The sequence below is a fragment of the Salarias fasciatus genome, chromosome 11 (genome assembly GCF_902148845.1).
Source record: "Salarias fasciatus chromosome 11, fSalaFa1.1, whole genome shotgun sequence".
NCBI lineage: Eukaryota > Metazoa > Chordata > Actinopteri > Blenniiformes > Blenniidae > Salarias > Salarias fasciatus.
This window is the reverse complement of record NC_043755.1, coordinates 12,753,629-12,775,503: the sequence shown is the minus strand read 5'-3', so window position 1 is coordinate 12,775,503 and position 21,875 is coordinate 12,753,629. Positions and strand designations below refer to the sequence as shown.

The 21,875-nt window shown below is 40.3% G+C and overlaps 1 protein-coding gene across 3 annotated transcripts in view; it reads left to right on the top strand.

Annotated features, from left to right (window-relative positions):
• Nucleotides 1-17,617, top strand: part of LOC115397239 (CUB and sushi domain-containing protein 3-like) — a 228,627-nt gene extending 211,010 nt beyond the window's left edge. For all 3 annotated transcript variants that reach the window (XM_030103466.1, XM_030103468.1, XM_030103465.1), the window contains exons 63-70: nucleotides 1,094-1,205; nucleotides 10,474-10,653; nucleotides 11,032-11,097; nucleotides 12,408-12,566; nucleotides 12,977-13,089; nucleotides 13,902-13,989; nucleotides 15,768-15,909; nucleotides 17,048-17,617. In XM_030103466.1, coding sequence (XP_029959326.1) covers nucleotides 1,094-1,205; nucleotides 10,474-10,653; nucleotides 11,032-11,097; nucleotides 12,408-12,566; nucleotides 12,977-13,089; nucleotides 13,902-13,989; nucleotides 15,768-15,909; nucleotides 17,048-17,207 — 1,020 coding nt within the window. In that variant the 3' untranslated portion in view covers nucleotides 17,208-17,617. The remainder of the gene's footprint in view (nucleotides 1-1,093; nucleotides 1,206-10,473; nucleotides 10,654-11,031; nucleotides 11,098-12,407; nucleotides 12,567-12,976; nucleotides 13,090-13,901; nucleotides 13,990-15,767; nucleotides 15,910-17,047) is intronic.
• Nucleotides 17,618-21,875: the final 4,258 nt, after the last annotated feature.

The window sequence follows — 21,875 nt, the reverse complement described above, 5'->3', positions numbered from 1 at the left end:
TGAGATTGTTCATCTCAGAAAGACACAATTTGTCATATCCTACAGATAACAGATGCCTTACTTTATTTAAAGCTTATGTAACATAAAAAAAAGTATTGTGATTGTGCTTGCAGAATACCAGCTATTGTACCTGAGAGCCAGAAGTAGATGAGTGTGAACCAGAAGCACCGAGTCAAAGTGCCATTCAAAGCCTGCAGATTCACTGTGAAAACTGTACTTAGCCCGCTTTCAAATGGGCAGTTTCCACTGGATTTTCCAGGTGGAATCATAATTTATTCCTTTGGATGATGTTATGTGGGTGCAACGATGTTGCAGTGAAGTGTGTACATAACAGTCCCAGGTGGCCCGAGAGGAGAAAACTTTAGATTTCTTTACCCTCTTGAAACTCTGTGTGAAACCCATGGCATGTTGCTGCGTTAATAATAATGTGCACTCTGTGCAGTGTGAGGGTAGGTCTAAAATGCGAGATGCAAAAATGCATCATAGTCAAAAAAAAAAAGATATTATGACCACTGGCATGTGCTCGTGGTTCTCTGGAGAGCTTTCACTCAGCCTGTGAATTTCATTTTCTTTCCTCTCTGTTGCTTCTAGAGTGTCACTTACAAGTTAAGTGCAAACAATTCCTCCAAAACATTCAGCGGAATATCTGATGTGAAATTTGTCCCAAATGAAAGCGAAAGCAGCTTATGTGGATCAGTGCTTGTAATGACTGGAGGCTTGCGTTTCTCTTGCATTACTGAACTACTTTACCAATATTTTGACAGTGGTGAGTGAGGGAGACCCACGTCGAGGCTGCCATTAAAAAGTCATTTATTGTGAAAACAGCCATCACGCTTTAGATTTTTACCAAAAAAATCATAGTTGAGACTTTCGAATATCCGTCTGTCAGTGAGAGAATGCAAACATCGGACTTTGCCTCCAGGAATAGTCTCCATCTGCCTCCTCACACTGCAGATAATCATTAAAAAAGGAAAAAAAAAAACTTTAGAGTGCTGTATTTTTTCCCAAGCTCTTTAGATTTGATGCTGGGAGCCTATTGGCATTTGCATCAGTGTATTGACTCTGTCTTTGTGTACTGTCTGTTTGTGGCCAGGTGGGCAGCAGAGTCGACTTCCAGTGCCAGCAGGGACACATACTGCAGGGCTCCACCACAAGGCTCTGTTTGCCCGATCTCACCTGGACTGGCATCCAGCCCACCTGCATCCGTGAGTGCCTGTTACTCGATCGCGCTCTCGCCGTGTCTTCAGACGGCTCAGATGTCTGGGTCTTTCACTAACCCGCTTGGCATCTTGTCACTGTTTATCTGCATTGCCGGGAAATCAAGACTCTCTTTTTGTGATTCTCCTCAACCGCCTCCCCATCCTGTCAATGCCTCCTTAAAGCGCGAGTTCGCTGAAATGCACCATCCTGCCATAACCTCCGACCCCTCACTAGATTGCTGCTTGTGCCCCAATCAACCTGCCGTCACTCTGAGAGTGAAGTGATTACTGTCTTTCTGTTTGAGCTACCTCAGCCGTCGACCATCTAGACACTGGGCCTGTGCAGTTTAAGCCTCTTGGCTTTCCCGAGATAAGAGGTTATCAAAGGCCCCGTGTATTCCAATACATTGTGTTGGAAACCTGTTGAGCTGCGACGTCTTATTATGAGTATTTTGCCTCCTCTTATCTTACTATAAGCTACTCTTTATAAGGCACTTATGGTATAAATGCTGAAGTGGAGTGATGACAGGCTGCTCCAGATGATATTTTATCATTTTGAATTCATAGCTACACAACCACTTGAATCAGGAAAGTATTTATGCTGAGAATGCAAAAATACTGTAATATCCACCCGTTAGTTTTTGCCCGATCAGTGCATGCGTGGCTGTAATTGAATTAGGGTCTTTTTCAGGATTGTGAATTGTTGAATATGTTCCTGTTGTCTTTTTCATTGTGTACAGAAAACCTGACAGGATGTCGCTTGAAACAAATGTATGAAAGCTGCCTTGTTCAGGGTCATTCGGCTGTTTCAGAAATTCAGTGCGAACAGTGGGCCAATGCCATGTGTGTCTGTGTGTGTGTGCATGTCATATATTTTCAGGTCTCTCATTCACAGAGCTTATTTTTTAAGTTGAAATTTTTCAGCAGCAGACCACAAGCAAAAAAAAAAAAACCCCAAAAAACACACCTGTCTAAACTCCTGTCTCCTGACAGCTCCCAAGCCTTTAGCTCCCCTACCTGTTTCTTCAAATTGGTGACCCTGTCATCCTGCTCAGCATGGACCCATCCAAGATCCTGCACATCCCTTGATTCCTTAATGACATGTATTACCAGTACCCCAATGGGTGCCTTCAAATAAAGTAGCCGTCACAGGACATTTTCAGAATAATTGCAGGTTGAAGCTCAACAAACGTCTGTACCTTTCACATAGAGTTTTCATCATAACAAGGGAAGTGACTTCTGAAGATTTGAATAACTTTCAGCTGCTGTGCCAAGTATGAAGAAAAAGAAGCCTTTTCAAGAAAATGAATGTGAGAAGCTCGACTTTGTTTTTAAACATCTTTTTTCCTCTGAGGATAACTGTTCCACCAATAATGCTTTAACTTTTGTTGTTATGGAGATGGAAGTAAATTCTTTACTGATGTTCAAAAGGCTGATTGTATATTTTGAAAACAACCTTTCCATCTTAATCTAGTTATGTTGCTGCCTTCAAAGAAGTAGATGACTCATCTCTCGGTATGGAGGGATCGAGGGATGAATGCTTTATTGATCCTGAAGAAAATTAAAGATATCTAGTTTGTCCAATTTGCTGTTATTGTTCTTCCATTACTGAAGACATTGTCAGAAACAAAGGAAATCAAATAGTGAGTTCTTAATTCAGGCTGCACCATTGCAACATAATTTGTCTCAGCTATGATAGAAATGTTTCCTCTTGCTTTAACGCTTTACTTAAGATTTAATAGTGACGAGGAAAAAAAAATCAAATGCTGTTAAATTTCACCGAGCTGCTCGGGGCTGTAATTTTCAATGAGAAGACAACATGTGGTTTTCTGCGGCTGTTTTCCAGGACAGAAAAATGCTCTGAGATTCTCTCCACTACTTTACTCTGTGCATTTGCTTGACTGAGTACATGACAGTTTTAGCAACTGACAGGACAGACCCGAGAGTTAACGGAGGAAACCGAGATCAGAGTGCACTTCAACAGGTGTATGGAGTCTGCAAATGTACAGTTTCAGCTTCAGTTGCTGTTAAAAAAAAAAAAAAAAAAAAAAAACTGTAGCTTTTCAAATTGAACAGTTCCTGTTTTTGCACCCGGACCGCTGAGTCAGGAAGCTAAAAGGTGTGACGCGGGTCTTTAGGTCGATGTATTCTCCTGCTGCCATCAGACCTTTTAGCTTGCTTACCAGTACAGATGTGAAACGCATCTGCTTTGTCATGCACAAATGTGAAAAATACAAAAATACCATTGCAGCATACTCGCTTCTGCTTCAGGAGACAGTTGTGAAGACTTAACTCATTCAGCTTGTTATCTTCTCAGCCAATCACAGCTCAGTGTAACAATGTAGGCTTTTTGTAATTTATTCTTTAATAAAAGTGAACGTGATGAGTCGCCACCTTAAAGGTGCATTAAGGAGTTTTATGTGAAACAACGGCCCCTAGGCCTTGGGCGTAACTGCAGCTTAGTGAAACACTCCTGCCTGTGAAAAGATTTGCCATGTATGTGCACGGAAGAGGAGAACTCCTTCCTCGCTCTTTAAGTAGCGCTCGAGTAAAATTTAAGTTTCTTTTGCCTGGTGGGGTCTGTGCTGGAGTTGTGGCAGTGCTAGAAGCCGGTCTTTTCTTACTTTCTGGAAGATCCATCTGGCGGAGTAATGGCGGACAAAACGAAAGCTAAGGAAATCAGGCCAGCCGGAGCGCGCATTATGTCATATCATCTCAAATTCTCCCCAAAAAAATTCTGGTGCCGGACCGGCACTGCAACTTTCAAGTGACAATTTAGCGCTGTTAGCGGTACTTGCAATGAATATGTCAGGGCACATTGTACACATCATTGAATATTTGTAACATATTTATGGTGGAAAATAAGTATTTTTAAAGTTGAAAAACTCCTTAATGCACCTTTAAATCAGTGTAGAATGAATGCGATTAAATTGTGTTCTCTGATTTTGCAAAATTAATATTATAACTCATCTTTTTTGTTCATTGCAGTTCAGACTGCAAACACAACGCGTTAAGCACAAATCTCCCATTTGGCTCTAAACTTTCTAAAATGTCACCACACTCAGCATTTCTCTTGCTAAGTTGTAGTTTTGAGCTTAACACAGAACTTTTTCTGTTTCTAATTAAAATATAATTTGACAACTATTAAAAATGCTGAAGCAGAGCAACACCGTCAACATGGAAATGTTATTAGTATTTTATTTTATTACAACTTGGCTAACATGGTGCTTGTTAGTCAAAAATACTAGCCTGTTTCAACAATTTCAACAAGCTTTTTTCTGCATCCAATCGTGTCTTTTCCTAATGTACATCATAAAGTCCTCAATGATTATTGCCTCAAATGTAGATTGTTTTTGTGGATTTTTTCCAACTCAGCTGAGTGTGATCTGGATGATACTAGAAACACAGTGTGTTCCCTTTAATGCTTCATCAAAGGAAAACAGAATATTAAGGCTAACTAGGGTATCTTTAAAAAGGCTGAACATGGCTTTCACCTTCAAGCAGCAGCAATAACAAAATAATTATGTGCTAAACTGTTATTTTTTTAATAGTGTTTTGAATTTTGCAAATGGAAGAGAAAATGTTTATGGCCCAAGTTTGCAGTCCCAGTCAATAATTATGAATTTATCGGTTAAATTTTTAGCACTGGCGCATGAAACCTTTGGGAATAATTGAGAGTGGGAGAAACCTGATTACATCGGGGTATGATGGAGGAAATCTCAACAGTCACATTAATGTGACAACACCGATGAACAGAAAATTATATTTAATTATTACAGATATTTAATATTTCTTAATGTTTGATCTAGTAAGCACAGAATCTTTTCTTTGTGTGTGTCTGCTGGGATTATTTCAGGAGCTTCTGGTTTTGCGCTGATCCGTTGTCTGAAGAATGTATTGACTTTCTGCTCCCCTTGGCCTGTCACCGTGGTATTAATAGTCACTGAATTCAGTTTCCCTTCACTCTTGCAAATTACTTCCTAAATTTGGCAAATATTGGACAGACAAATATTACACCTTATCTTGAGTGTTTTTAGATTTTTTTTTTTTTTTTAACTTTTGAAGACCTTGCCAGTGTAATTCTGAAGGTCTGACTGTGAATATAGTTAAATTAACCAAGTGCAGAAAACTTTTTTCGTGAGGCTTCCATCACTCATGCAAGAAAAATAGGTTTTCAATATGTGCTGTTGATAAAAAGAAATGTTACTTTACATTTCAAACAAAATGCTCCGAACATAATGACATTCTCATTGTCATTGTAACCTTTTAAAGTCAGACAGTGCTGTGAAACGGATTTTGATTTTATTACTCTTGACGTTTCGTGTAAGTTTTTTTTTTTTCTGACTGGACCGAGTCTGTCTGTGAAAGTAGCTCCAAATCAAAGCTCCAATCTTGTTTCATTAAATGAACTCCAGGTTGATTAACTCCAGACTCCAATTAGCTTTTGTTGATGTCTCTCAGGCAGAGTTGAATTGATGTGTTCAGTGTGGAATGGAACTGACTGCCTTTAAGTAACACTGAAGAATACATCCACATAACTTGATTTCTGTTCATTTCTGCAGCAAATGTAAAAAGCATTTTTTTTTCCTTGATGCAGGTTGAAAAACAAGCTTCAAGTAATTACATATCACAAAGCTATGCATTCACTTTCAGCTTTTTTCACAAGTAATGTCTGGTAAATGTTATTAAACAGTGTGCATTCAGGCCCCATGGGCTGCTGGACTTATTACACATTGTGAAAGAACAGCAGTTCTGTATTTGCATTTGAGTGCTGTTGTATGGATCCAACACCCTGTGTTGACCCTCAGTCACAACCGGGCCATAAATCCTCTAAAATACCTTTCTCTGTGATTAAATGTTCTTCTGTTACTTTCAAGCTGCTTAAATGGATTTGAAAGTGACGCTGACGAGTCTCACGCTGCCGGCTAAAGCAAAAAAAAAGGTTGGATTAGCAACACAATAAACGTGATAGATGCAATATATATAGATTTTAGGCAGATTATATTACGGGACACCAGAAAGCTTTAGGGTGGGGCGCTGCAGCAGGGGAAATCCAGGGGTCAAGAGGATGAATTCTTGCAACGTAAGTGAAGACAAAACTTTTGGGAACTTTTTATTTTTCTGTTACAGCACACACTTTTACATCTGAATTTGTTAGAAGTGCAAAGGAGATGCATTTAAATTCATGAAATGAGCCTGTAGTTGTTCTGTAAATGGTATATATTCCTGCTCCAGTCATTCTCGATCGTCTAATTACACCTTTCCTCGTGTCTTCACACTTAATAAAGAAAGACACTGTGTTCACATCAGCAGCTGGAGCCTGGGACTGATGGCAGAAAGTTCCCGAAGGATAAGTCAATAGCATCAGTCTCAGAATCTAAAGACAAAGAAACATTGTTCAAAACTCCATGCAAACTTCCGCCGAACCGCAGTAAAGCTTCTCCAGCTTGATGCGTCTCTGCATGCTAACTAGATCGCCGCTCACAAAGCAGCGAGAAGTAAAGCAAGACAACAATTCAGAACTTAACTTTAGTCCTCCTGACTGCGGCCGGCTGTCGCTGGAGCTGGCCAGCTCCCTCACCGCTAAGAGAAATCCATCAGCAGGGCTGTCTCGGTGTGTCTGCCCCTATCTGCCTCCGTCTGTCTGCGTGTCCCCCCCCCCCAACAACTAACTAATGCACTCTGTCTGCATCACAGATACCAAGTTGAACCCAGAACATTACATGTTGCTGTGTGACAGAAAACGTGTCCTTTGAGGCCTGGTGTAATCTCAGGAGGAAGGCCGTTAGAAGTGTAAATAAACATGGGCGCTGTCAGCAGGACACGATGACGGATACGACATGTCTTTGATTTAACAATTCATCGGCCTTGTAAGTGTCTTTAGCATTCAGAGACTACAAAGTCTGGAGCCGCTCCGAACTTGTGCCGACAGATTGTCGTTTTAAATGAGTTGCGAGGATTCGCAGTGCAAAGGGGGGACTTGTTTACATATTCGGCATTTATCTCTATTTGTTTAAGCCTCTGCTCTTTATTTCTACCATTAGTGGAATTAGGTAGTTTTTCTTTTTATTTGCAAGTTTTAATAAAAAAGCACATTAGATTTCCGGGTTACAGATTCATCGACTCATGGAAACACTCGGGCGTCACACACACACTGCTTCAGCTGTCCCCGTCAGTCTCTGATAATGTTCTCTCTCTTTGCGGCTGCTTGTCAGATGAATTTAAGCATTATCTTTCACCTTAATGTACCTGCTTTATTTTTTCAAGTGTGAGCGTGTTTTTTTTTTTTTTTTTTTTGCAGACAAGCAAACACTCGTAACCTCATCCAGCTCAAGCACCAGCAGAAGTGACGTCCGACGAGAGGACTTTCCTCTCGTCTCCTCTTCTTTCACAAAGCCCAGAAAGCGGGTTTTATCCTGGCGCTCCTTCCACACCCTATTGCCACTAATGTCATTAAGACGCCATGAAGGACCGATTTGGTACTGTGACTCGGTTGCAGCTGTCTCCCATTTGACAGCTGGCAGAGTATTCTTTCGCTCACAAGCCGCAGAGATATTCTACTATTTTCACAATAGTTGGTGCCACAGAGCCTCAGTGTTCAAACCCTCCGTGTTTTTTGGTGGTGCGGCTTGATTTGCATAAATTTTTGTTTTGCAGAGAGTTTGTTGATGTGAAAAATTAAAGCAAGTAGCTATACTCAGCCTACTCATGAGAAAAAGAAAATATTCAATATGGTCTATAAGAGGCGCATGTTTTAGCTACACAGCAATAACAGCTTTTGTCATCGGCTTCTGATTCAGCCAACGCTTGAAAAACTGCACTCTTTGATGCTATCTTCACTAAACTCATGACTCGATCCATGCTTTTGAAACAGAATAATTCAGTAAGTTTGAAAGACAATGCAGAATCACAGGATTTTTGGATGAAACCTTCTTTTTTTTTTTTAAGCAGTTCACACTGCAACCCCACAATGGTAACACATAAATAACATTTATTCATGTATAAATATATATTAAGTAGATTTTATTAATAATAGACTTTCATATCTGAATCCTATAATGTTTTCAGTTGCTGGCAGACATTGCAGTTTCTAGTATTTCTCTACATGCTGCACACATGTGAGTTTGGACAGACTGTCCAGTCCTGCTGGCAGATTCTCTCGGGTCACGTTCGATTAGATGGGAAGTAATTATGGCCATCTATAGGTCTTTTTCCATTTGCACTGCCAGACATTAGTCTGAGCACTCGTCCTGGAGCCACTGCACATCTTGACTGGATGCACTGGGCCATTTTCACTGTGAAACTGAAGTGGGTGCCTGTATGCTAAAAAGCAACCCTGTTGCATGATGCTACCACCACCATGCTTTTGCCACATAAGTGGTACTGGATCTTCAGAAAACCTGCTACCATTTGAGCCAAAACAATTATTGAAATACATTTTTGGCTCATTTAAATTTTGATTTTTTTTTTTTTTTTTTTCCTTTTGCTCACAGAGTCACTTTAAAAGCTTCTGATGGGCTTTAAGAAGGCTTTGAGGCATTTGCCTTTTACAGAGTGGCTCCTTTCACTGCACTCTTGCATTAGTGCTTGATTAATGGAGTGCTGCTCAGATGGTTTTCAACAAGTTTTTTCCCTTTCTATTCAGAACTTCTGAGGCCCTGTTAGATTGATCGATGGGTTTTTGGCCATCTCCCTAACTGAGACTGTACATGCTCATTTATTTAACCCGGTCAGACAGGCAAACTTGAGCAACAGTTAGTTTTCAAACTTTGTCATTTCTCAGTTACGGAGAGCTGGATGTTCCTATGAGCACTCTCAAATTAAAAAGGCTCTGAGTCCTGCTTTGTCTATGCATTGGTGCACTTTTATCATGCAGATTGACAGAGTTCTTTCAATGTCATATCTCCATTTTTGCTGCTATGAAGTGTGAATTGTGTGATTTACACCACAAGATGTGTGAATTTGTTATCAATGTTGAGATTGATTTTAATGAAGTTGTGAAAAGATCTTAAATTCCATATTGGTTCCACATTGAGCAGGTTTTTTTGTCTTTGGGAAAATCATCTCAAACTGAGTTTTGTCTGATTTTCGGGGCTACTGGTGTTATGCTGAGCTGCATCCAAACAGACTGGACTTCATTAATAAAAAATGTCAAGTATTTTAAAATGCTGCATCTGAAATGCTCAGGATGGCAGCGAGGATGAGCTGCTATGGCTGGAAACCAGTAAGGCCAGGGATCTGTGCAGAAAAAATCCTGAGGACACTGGAATGTGTGTAGACTTCGTGTTCAGTGTGTGCATTTGTGCAGGTTACCATCTTTACTACAAAAAAAAAAAAAAAGAAGAAGAAAATAAAAGTTAAGTTTTCACTTGAACTAGATTTGCTCTGGAAACTTTAACTAACATAAGAGCCTTGTAAATGGAGAGGTCATCTTATATTCAGGGATGAATGCGATACTGTACAGGAAACACTTGAGTGTGGTTTGAAGAAAGAGTAAGGCCTCTGAAGAGGATATTTCTGATGCATAAATAAAGGTCATTCACTGTAGACTGATGGTAGAAAAGATTTTTTCAATATAATTTGCAATGCTCTCAAGTGCACGCTAAAAATAAAGTGATCTGAATCCTCTCTGAAGAGACGGTTTCCTTCAGATTTTGTTGCTGGTGTTCAGTGAGCTCACTCTCTCGAGAAGTCTGGCCATGACATAAACTGCACTCAGAAACCTATAATTTTAGTCAGCACTCTGCTTCCTTCAAGTGGCCGTGACTGTGTGTGACCCTGCAACCTGTGCGCACATTCTCATGATGGGAAACACTCTCATAAGATTTACAGTGACAGTTTCTTCAGCACTATTTTGCAAGGACACCAGTGGGTTCAGCTGAATTTGCTCTCGCTCTTGAACATTGTGATCATTTCAGGAAACGCAAAACAACACCAGATGCTTGGCTTTGTGAGTGACTGGCTGAATTATCCTGAGTCCGGCCACACCTTCCACTGCTCTGGCACAGCATCAGAAGATGAGACCAGAGTTGCAGTCCGGGTCAATTGGCACAGTTATTGTTTGGACTTATATCATTGTTTTGAGAGGAGGACGTGCGCCCTGCTGCCACCACCAGTAGTGTCTTTTCCCTTCTATTTTCCCTTCCATCCTGAGGCAGTGGAATATCTTACATCTATCTATTCACTTGAGTGTATGTGTACACTTACATAATTGTGTGTTTTCGTGTGTCAGTGTAAATTTCCGTATGCTCTCTGCCCTTTTCTTGATCTCCAGCTCACGCCTGCAAGCAGCCGCGGAGCCCGGCCAACGCCGACGTCGCAGGTCTGGACCTCCCCTCCTACGGTTACACCCTGGTGTACTCCTGTCAGCCGGGCTATTTCCTCTCCGGGGGGTCAGAGCACCGCGTCTGCCGCTCCGACGGCAGCTGGACTGGCAAGGTGCCTGTGTGCAGAGGTACGTGTTTGGCGCAGGTCTTTCTAGAGGAGGCAAATAGTCCAGGTTCTGCATGCCAGAAGAAGCTTTTGTGTTAATGCAGAAAGCAAGTAAATTACTTTTATCTGGCTTACAATTGAGAATGTAGTAAATGAGTCCTCCTTGATTTTGGATGTGATGACAGTCTTTAATGTACTGTCGTTCAGTTTCTTGACGTGTTGAGGCTTCATTTGTTATGTTCATGTTTGTCCTGAGCCGCCAGAGATCTCAACAAGACAACATTCCATACAGGCAGCGTGCTGCACTTGAGCACTGTTTGCTTTGGAAATGTCTTCTAGCTGTTAGACTGTTCTATGAATGAATACATCTTGTAACATACATATTTATGTTTTTCTGTAGTCGGCTCCAAGTCACATGAGAAAACAGTCAAACCCGTGCCAGGGACACCAAGCCCGAAACTCACTGGTGAGTATTGAATGATACAAGCTGTGCCGCTAATAGACGCTGAGGTCGTCCCGTAGGAAGAGCAACAGCCGCAACAATGACTTGTTCCTCCTTTTTTTTTTTTTTTTTTTGTGTATATTTTCTTCCAGAAATCCAAAGTGATGATTGGCTTTTTTTCTTCTTCTTTTTTTTTTTTTTTTGTTTACGGCAATACAGATATTAATTATCGATCATTTTAAGTTGTACATTAAATATCTTCATAGTTAATATAATCAGTAATGTCAAGAGGCATACACACGTACTATAATATAATTATTTGAAAATAGTTATTATACAATAACGTGCTGAGCTGAAAGGTATTAGTTCATTCTTCTTTTCAGTGTTAATGAATGCATAGAGAGATATAATGACATGATATTATTCCCTGCAATTACATTCATGTTATAATCATATGAATGATAGTTTACAGGTTTCACAGGTAGTTGAACTGGTATTATTGACTCCCTGCTGGTGTCACCTAGACATTGCCATGACAACAAAATAAAGTCATGGATTAGAAAAACATCTACTACACAGAGGCTTTGGTAATTTACTAAACTTAGGATTCTCATGTTAGTGCAGCACAGCAGTGTTTTCAATGTTTTTTTTTTAATTAGTGTGACGGTAGTGTGAACAAAGATTTTGTGAGTATACCTCATCTAGAGGAGGAAAAGTGCTTAAAGTTTACTCCTTAAGATATATTTAAGCTCTTAAAGGATGGTTCTGATCAGTTTTATACCGAAAAAACCCTCTTAACGGCTGGAACAATGAGCAGCTTTTTACCGCTGAAGTTCCTATCTTACTCTCTCTTACCTAGCCAGGTGAATACTTATTATTCTGACTTGAAGTATTTTATTTGCCTGATATTCACTGCATGCACTCTTAGCTCGCTAACAAAGGTTTTTTTTTTTTGTTTTTTTTTTCTGAACTGCAGAACTGTTAAAAGTTCTGCCTATTTCACGCAGCGAGTCGAGTGTTATCACTTTCATAATATATTCAGTTATCATTAGCTGAGATTGCCAAAGCTTCTAAGGAATGTAATAATATTCAAATTAAATGAAAAGATCGTTATCAGGTGTTTGATATGTTGATTCCACTGCATGTCTAATTACCCTTTCTGCTGTCTGGGTGCAGCGTTCAGCTTTAAAATTTAAACACCAGGTTGATATTTAAAGGATAAAAAAATCACAGTTATTTACCTGTGCATTCATTTCCATATGATGTTGTTGTGATTGCCTTCATGACATTACTAACGAGACCTTGTTTTTTGTTTTTTTTTTTCCTTTCCACAGTTCCTGATGATGTCTTTGCTCCTGATTTCATCTGGAAGGGTTCCTACGATTACAAAGGCCAGAAGCAGCCGATGACTCTGACAGTCACCAGCTTTAATGCCACGACCAGAAAAGTCAATGTAACTTTAACCGACAGCAGCGTGGAGTTCCTGCTCTCTGGTGAGTCATCTATAAATCATCTGTCTTCTGCTTCCTTTCCTCCACCCCCCTCTCCTCCTCTCACTACCTCCGTGTGTCACTTCCATTTATTTCGAGGGTGCCTGGTGTCAATCAGTCAATCACCAAATGATCTCATGCATGAGAGTGGAAATTAACTATTGGCTCTAAAGACGGATGTATTAGGCTGCACAGACCGACTAACTGCCCACTCAAGAATCACTCGTGTCCTCCCCTCCCTCCCTCAACTGTCTGGCCCTTTTTTTTCAATTACTCTCTCTTCTGCCTTTGTGTATTTCTCTGCTCTTTTCACTTCTTTTTTTTTTTTTTTTTTTATCTTCCACACTTGTATGGTTTCATGTCTTCACTGGCATCATTTCTTTTTATTCGACTTCTTGTCCTCCACCTTGTAGGAGTCTACAAACGCCAGGAGGCGCGGTTAATGCTCCTGCTGTACCAGATGAGAGCGCTGGCCCACAGCTCCTTGAGCAGGATTAGTGATGAGACCTGGGCAATGGACGGATTTGTGAGTACACACAGACATTTGTTAGGCCTGACCAACGAGCTCGACAAAATAACCGGGAAGTGCAGTCTCACTTTATTTAAAGTTAAGTTGCTTTTATGCGTTTGTTTTAGTCGGAAAGACAAGCGAAATCGTACGGGCAGATGGACTCGTACTACTTGGGAGCCAAAAAAAAAAAAAAAAAGCTTTTTTTCTGGACCAAATCAAACCAATGTTTACTCATTATTAGTTTGTTGTGGCTCCACTTTGAGAGCCAAGAAATGGGGGGAAAACATGATACAAGAGAAGGAACTGACAACAAGCAGAATAGTAATTTCCTGGCTCTCAGTGTGCTTTTGTTTGTATAAATTTACATTGGCGGTGCATCAGATGCGTTGTGCGCCGCGCATGAAAATATTGCAGTGTTACCTGCAATATGCTGAATAAGCTCCGACATACACCTGACATCTAAGGGACCTGGAACAACAGCGGAACCGTTTCTGTCAGTGGAAGTGAAGTTTCTCTTCTAAAATAAACTTCAAGGTCCACTTAATAACAGCTGGTGACAGGTGACTGCTCGCACAGGAGCTATTGATAGCGCGGCGCACGGCGTCGAGAGCGCAGTCTCAGAAACAAAAGTGTTATTTTTGAATGCGGCATGACAGAGTGCGGTAACTGTCATACTAAATACAGCGGATCTGCGGTATTTGATGTGGTACGGAGTCAATGAAACATCTTCCTAGATGTCTCTAAAAAAAAAAAAAAAAAAAGACATTTTATTTACGTGCATGAAACGAAACGCTTCCTCAAGCTGTGGGTTCTGTCTTCTCTGCTAGGTTTCTGCGGAGCCTGAGGGCGGCAGTTATGTTTTCCAGGGATTCATACAGGGTAAAGATTACGGACAGTTTGGACTACAGCGACTTGGTAAGCTGCTCCGCAAATTGCGGTGATTCACCCATTAGTCACTCATTCTCATCTTCACCATCTCCCTCCACAATTACCGAAAAAGAAATTATGATATTTAAATCTGTTCTCCACTCAAAATTGATTTTGCTTATTGTTGCATGAGCCGCACTGTGCAGAATCGTGACTTGAGAGGAATTATCTTTGCTGGTGTTAAAGTTGAATTTAAGATGCACACTCAGACGCCAGGTCCTGGGGGTTTCCAACCCCTAATTAAAGGAGGGGTGGAAGCCCTCCAATAATCAAACACGAGTTTAGCATCTTTGAAGAATCATTCTCACATAATGCTAATATAATAACAGAGGCAGATTCAGGGGCTCAGGTCCCGCCCGTTTTCCCACCATCGCCATTGAATGCTGGGGACATGTCAAAGGGTCCAGTGAGTGTAATTCTGACGCTGTTCACCCCGTGCAGGTTGTGCTGGATACTGCTAACTGAATGAGTGAGACAATCCGTAGGGACTCATCGATTTTTGCTGTTTATACTCATTTGTTTTTTTTTTCCTTCCAAAAGAAAAGTCTTCCATGCTTGTATATGCAGTTATGCAATGAATTGATGGATTAATCAGTGGTTTATTTGTGGTCACATTTCAACACTCATGAATACAGTTCACTTTAAATAACCAAGAACAGGATGATGCTGAGTAAAGTGGCCCATTTATGTCTATTTTATGTATGTTCAACTTACAAATCTGAATCCAAAACAACAAAATGAGCAACGAAAGGAAGGAAAAACAAAACAAAACAAAAGAAAGCTCGAATGAACATAACAGTACCACAATTATTCATATTTTCCTTTCTCTCATCGTCATTCTGAGCTGTAACCGCTAATTATTTAGTGTTTACCTGCTTTTTTGAAAGTGGACAGTGAGCCTCTACATTTAAGTTGATCACTGAGAGTGAATAGGGCTTTCTTGTTTAATTCACCCCCCTTTATAAATGAAAGTCATAAACAATACTGCAATAGCATCTATAATTGTATTCTAATAATAATGTTCAATTAATTAAAAAAAATATATGATTTGCAGAATGTGAAAATCTTTGAAAAAGCACAGTGCGTGTGTTCGTGTGTGTGCACGACACACGACAGATTTCATGCTGGTCACGGATGAATCGTAGATTGCCCTCTTTCATCTCACTCCTCACTCAATTTCAGTCACAGCATCCTAAATCTTTGGAGTCAGGCTGTGTTTGTTCTACTGTTGCATCGTCTGATCCTGGAATTACACAAGCGGGATGTGTAAACTGTAACACAGGCCACAAAAAAATGTTACAGCGTCCATTTCAAAACCTTTTTTCCCCACCGAAAACGGACCTCAGCCTGGGTCTTTTTACCCCAGTAATACCCAGCGTTGCTCGGCAAATTGTAGGTTTCAGTGGTTCTCTCCTATAATGGGAGTGTGAATGAATCCGCTCTAACCACATCAAACTGTTGCCCCCCCCATCATGCTCATTGTAGCTCTCATTTGTTTGTGCTCAACATCTCTGCTGTGCCACAATCACAGCGATGAATGTCAGATTGGGCATCACGGCTGTCAGCTTTATCAAATGGTTGCTGTGTTTCTTGTCAAACATTGTGATCGTCTTCATCATTGCCGCCATAGTCATCATCATCAACATCGTCTTCACCATCAGCAGATACGTATCTTTCTTATTATGTACATTTGAAATCGTTCAGCCGTCTTATATGTCTCCTGACTTCAGTTTCTTTGGGTTTTTTTTTCTTCTTTTTTCCTCCAGGTTTGAGCGTGAGAGAGAACGTTACACTCGCTGACCCCGAAACCAACGGCTCCACAAACAGCAGCTCTGTTGCTGTCGCTATCCTCGTGCCTTTCTTTGCTCTCATCTTCGCAGGACTCGGTTTTTATCTTTACAAGCAGCGGTAAGTCGCGGAGCTCGGTGTCTTCCCTGATAGCTCCAACGAGCCGCAGTCTGTATCTCTTTGTTTTCCCATATCGAAAACAATTGGTCCACTTTAAAAAAGTGATCATTTTCTCCACATATTTCATGTCAGATTTACGATCACAGATGTTTGTAGATCTGTAGCTGGAGCAAATCTACATCAAGATGAAATAGGTAACGCATCCATCTTTGACTCCTGCAGCAACCACAGTTTTTTATCATCAGATTTGGTCTTTATTATGATGCAGCACTTCTATCAGTAGGATAAATGAGAAGTATGATGAGTAATTCATAATTCTGAATAGATATTTATACATATCTGTTTAAATTTTACATGTTAAATCTGTCTATGGCATTATTCGCCTTTAAATATATTATTAATTCCATATTTATGCATGGACACCATGAGTTTCACTTATATTCTGCCTTTCCACTGCTGCAGCAGTCCTAATTAGAGTGCTATCAGATGCTATTTGGTTCAGATGTGCTTTAATTGATCATGCTCCCTAATCACCTATCAAGCTATTATTGTATAGATTTTTTGAAAGTCGCCCACGAGCGATGAAGGAGCAGACACCAGGCCCTCATGCTTCCCCACGCCTGCAGTACATGGTGAACCGTGGCCCACTTTCACAGCCTGTTTTATCGCAGCAAGGTTCCTCACAGTATCCACTGGTGCACTTGTGTGGAACTTCAAAGCATGACGCAATATCAGTCAACTTATTGCACAGCAGCCTACGTCAGGCATTTTTAATGAGAGTGACTTTGATACAATATGTATCATTGTATACGTCGGTACCCGCACGGAGCTCACGGCGTGAGGATGAATGGATTTCTCCCTAATTTAAACAGATTACGTCTGAGCAGGACGGAACGTGTACAGTGTGTGCCATGCAGATTTTTGCACTCATTACGTTAGGTCCCAGTGAAAAAGGCACGGGGCTCCACCGACTGCTCTTTTCAACAATAATTACCGTTCCACTCATTTACCTGCCGCAGCTGTCCACACCAAGATAATGGAAACAGGTCCATTTGATTTGAAGGAGGGAAGATAATCGGGGTACCGTCTCTCAGCTAACACGCTACACCTTTCTTCTTGTTTTTTTTTCCATCCACAGGAAAACAGATAAAGCGCAATATACAGGATGCTCGGTCCACGAGAACAACAACGGACAGGCCACTTTTGAGAATCCCATGTACAACACAAACACAAAGGCTGCCGAGGGGAAAGTCGTCCGCTTTGACCCGAATCTCAACACCATCTGCACCATGGTTTGATACCGAGAAAAAGACAAAAGGAGAGGGAAAAACAACTTCTTCACACAAATATATAAACATATTTATATTTATACTTTTCCCCGTTTCTGAAGACACACAGCAAAGAGACAGAGTTTGCTCCGAAGCATAAAGCACACTTTCAGCAACACTTCCGGTAGTTGCGAAATCGATCGTATACAGAAGATAAAGATGAAGAAAAATGGAGAGGAAGGGAAGGTCCCAAACCTTCTCAGATCTTCTCGTAGCACGGTGAAGAGAAGTGGGGTTTTTTTTTGCACTCTGTGAGTGTGGGCTTTCTGAATAAAAGAGCCTCTGGCATATAGATAAAATGGAGTGTTTTACACTCTGTAGTATAAATATAGTGGGGTTATTTCACAATGCCAAATGAAACGTTAAGGTATTTCTTAAAAAAAAAAAAAAGAAGAAGAAGAAGAAAAAAATTAAATATGCCCAAATGTAGACTTTTTTGCCTTCATCTTGGATTTGTCCTTATGACAATTATTTTCCGTTATGGAGTTGAGAAGCTCCTCGACTGCGAGTTGATCAATGCAATTTGCTTTCTATTTTCCAAGCAGCGGGGTGTGAAAGAGCAGATGAAATGGTGGAAAAGAAACTGCCTCTCTTTGAATAGTGCCGGTGCCGTAGTCTGCTCAAACTTATATGCTCAATTATACCTCTTAATTGGATGGTACCTCCTACTGAAGAAATATATGGCCAGGGATTTAATTACTGAAGTGCAGTACAGTGTTTCTTGCGCTGTTGGGAATGCGAGGGCTTTTATTGTTCCGGCGCAGGTTCTCTGATAACAATAGAGTGCACTTTCTTCACCAGAGATGTAGTCAACATTAGGGTTTATTATCAAGCCGTGTACAATGAATTTGTTTTTGACAGAAATCTTCATTAAAGATGACATTTAAAGTGCTCACTAGCCTGAGAGACCAGTCAAGACATTCTGTACCTTTCAGTATATTATGGAAGAGGGAATGGAATTAACTGTGCTAAAAACGGACTTGTGTTTTGGTCATTTTTCTTGCTGGGTTTTTATTATTTTGTTTTTTTTTTTGTTTTTTTTTTCCTGTTTTGTTTTGTTTAGTGCAGCATCACTACCAAATGAAGTAAATTTGGAGTGAATTAACCCCAGCCCTGAGCTTGTATATATCATGAATCTCAAAGTAGGAGTTCTGTTTACTTATTTTCAGTTCGTATTAAAAGAGATTGAGAATCGCCGCAATGCACAGAACCTACAACAGGCCGGGTTGCCCAAAAGCGTCCATGCTAGCAGGACAATTATTCAATATGAAGATATGTCTGAGGGGGATTGAAGATTGTTTTATGTTAACATTTTTCACTGTCTGCCTTACTTATAGTAACTACAAGACAGACTGGGCACGTAGCACATAAATCCTTTTTATATATATTTAAATATATATTTAAACTAATGCTAGTTCTTTTGGGAAGCCTTGTCTCATTTAGTAAGTTCTTGATCTATAATCCTACTCTGAGGCACCTGATGAATACATGTCTTTGGCCTATTTTATTAGCACCCTGTGATATGAATGGGTATTTTCAATGTCTTACAGAACCATCAGCTTCTGCCAACAAATGTACAGAATACATGAAAGAAATTTGCACACTTTAAACATCAGCCACCATCAGTGTTGTACTGTCATCCAAGACCAATTCTATTTCCAAAATTCGACACTGTCATCACATTTCTACATCATTGCAGTGCCTTTGAATACTGTATGGGCATACGTTTTTAAAAGAAGACATAACATTTAATGCATTAGTAAAAAAAAACAAAAAAAAACTGCACACTTGTGTGATTTATCTGCACAGTTTGCAATGATTTAGCAGAGTGATGTCAGATGGGTGATCCACGGAGAGGCCGCAACAAGCAGCTCATCGTTTCATACCTGTGCATGTTGGCAAAAAGTGATCTAGTACAGCAACTGCTGCTATAGTACTATTTGTACCACTCGGTTGACTCTTGTCATTGCTATTCCATTTTGTACATTTATACAGTTTTGATACTTGATGGCATTCTTTGGCAAGATGTCTTGTGTTATCAATATGTAATATATTTTGCAAGATCATGTTTCTTATCACCGAGAAAAAAGAGATGCATCTGGTTAAACAGCAGTATACAGTCAGTCGTACATCCAGACTTCAGAGTACAGTCGAATGCTTTTAAATGTAACACACAATTGCTATCCCATTCAAGAACTTCTGTATATGAATGTGTACATAAGACAAACCTTTTGTAAAGAGATATATTTTTTATGCAAATAAAGCATTTGTAAGTTATTGAAATATGTTGTGTAAAATTTCACATGTAAATGTCATGTAAGATCAAAAAAATTTTGTATTTTTTTTTCTTTATCAGCAATGTATAGATGGTTAATTTATATATAAAATATAAAATAATGAACCTGTGTTGCTATCCTCTTTTTTAAAGCCATTTTGCCCTCTTCTATGGAACCAAAGGAAGCTTTGGTTTCTGAAAAATAGAAAAGTATGAGTCTTAATATATTTCCTTTTGCTTATTAACCTACATTTATTATCCATCCATAGAATCTTGTAGCTGTTTTAAGACTGCCTGTAGCACAACGGCCAATGATGTTCAACCTTTTAAACATATTATAAATGCATGAAATGTATGATTTGACTTGCAATTCACTGCGCTACGTTACTGCGTCTGCTATGCAAAGGTTTCTTTTTTCCTGCTCGGCTCTGAGGAGGATTTTATCTGCCTCTGAGTGCAAATCGCTGTAATTTTAGTATGGGACCTTACAAGTGGGATGACATTTGAATGTACTTCACCATCAACAAAATGTCTATTACATGTCTCTCTTTTTCTTCCCACATATTCTGATTGAGCAATTTCACAGGCAATTTTTGTACATTACCATTATTGAGCACGAGACGAATGTGCCATTTTTCACCTCAAAAGAAAGAGAAAAAAAATCAAGCAGTTCAAAGTTGCAAGTTTTAAGGCAAATCTAAGAAATTAGAAAAGATCTTTAGAAATCATAGAAATGTGTGGTTTGTGGAATAACTTCATAACAAGCCACATTAAAATAAATAAAAACCTGCCCCACTGAAGATCATGAAGGTGGCAGGTTGTCAGGCTGTTATGTAACCGATGAAATGAAGCTCATCGCATCTGTCAAAGTCGAGGCGAACAGCGGGAGCATGACAGAGGTCATGTAATGCTGGATAACAAAAGCATGATCTTGAACGACGCGGCGCTGAATGGCAGGAACCGGTTTGATCTCAGGCTCAGGTTAAGCATATACTTTAATGTCTGAGCCCGGGATTTGTGCTTGGATTAGAAATATTTGCCAGAAGGATTTTCCATTGAACTTACTTAGAAGCCTCATCAAGCAGATTTTGTCGAGGGCTTGATGATGTAATGTAAGCTGGTGCCGGGCCAAGACGTCGAAAAAAAAAAAAAAAAGATTGGGGTGTTTTTTCCTGGTGCTGGTGTGTGTGTACGCTCATTGAAATGCACCAATGGTTGCATCTTTTAAATGCTGACTTAAACCCGTGTTAGCTTTTGGAACGGCGTATCCCTCATCCGAGCTGTGCTTTCCAGGTCAGACAATCGTCTGAGGAAGCGCTCCGGAGCTCGGCGACGGGCTCCTGCCGCCGTCGGTACCATGTCATCCCTACAAATGCCCATTTGAGATCTGGTGACTGAGCAGGTTAGTGCACTAAGCTGATTTCACTGTCCTGTTCGTGCAGGCATTTGTCGTCTTGTGGCATGGGCACGCCACTGGCAGGGAAAATCAATTTGCAGAGGTGCGCGCACGCTCACAATGAAGGGATGTTCCTGGCTGCCTCTGATGTGCAGATACCCCGTGGCGTTCCTCTGTTTTCATCAAAGGGGCTGAATGTGTGCCGTGAAATCACACCCCACAACAGAGCCAACCAGCAGTATTGACACATTGTGTCATAGATGGATTTTTTTTTTTTTTTTTTTGTAACTTTATTGCTATATTCATCATCGAGAGCTCTTGCTGATTTGACTGTGGAAAGACTAAGGCTGAGTTTTTCTCCTCTTCATCTTGCACTGAGTAACATGCCGTGTTTGCCGAGTGAAGCACAAGTCAGTGAACTTATTGGTTTTTCTTTCCCAGAACACATCAAAGCCTAATGAGTTGTGTGTGCTTTCATGAATCTTTTGGCTTTAATGTGCTGGATTGTCAACTGACTAATTCGCCCCTCTCTTGCTGTATTTTTCAGTCTCCCACTAATGAGCCATTTTCAAGCGCTCTCATTGGCCAGATGTCCTCCGGGGTGGTTGGCCGGTCCATGTTACAAATGGAAAGTTGCAGTGAAAAGAAAACCTCGGGGAAATATTAGTCATGTATGCTCCTCCATGTCGATAATCCACTCAGAACTGAGCCTCAATACCTCAATGAAAAATAATTCTTAAAAACTCAGCATGCATTTTTGATCCGAGTCAAACCTTGAAGCTATTTTTTTTAATCCTTAAAGATGTTTTTATAAGCACAAATCCCCGAAGAATCATAGAGAAAGTTACAGCATTTTCTTCTCTCATAACAATAAAATTCATGTAAAGGTTATGTCTCAGAAAGTAGGCTGGGATTTAATATTCTGTGAACAGTTTCCTGGAGCAGGACCCCCAAAGAATTATGTAGT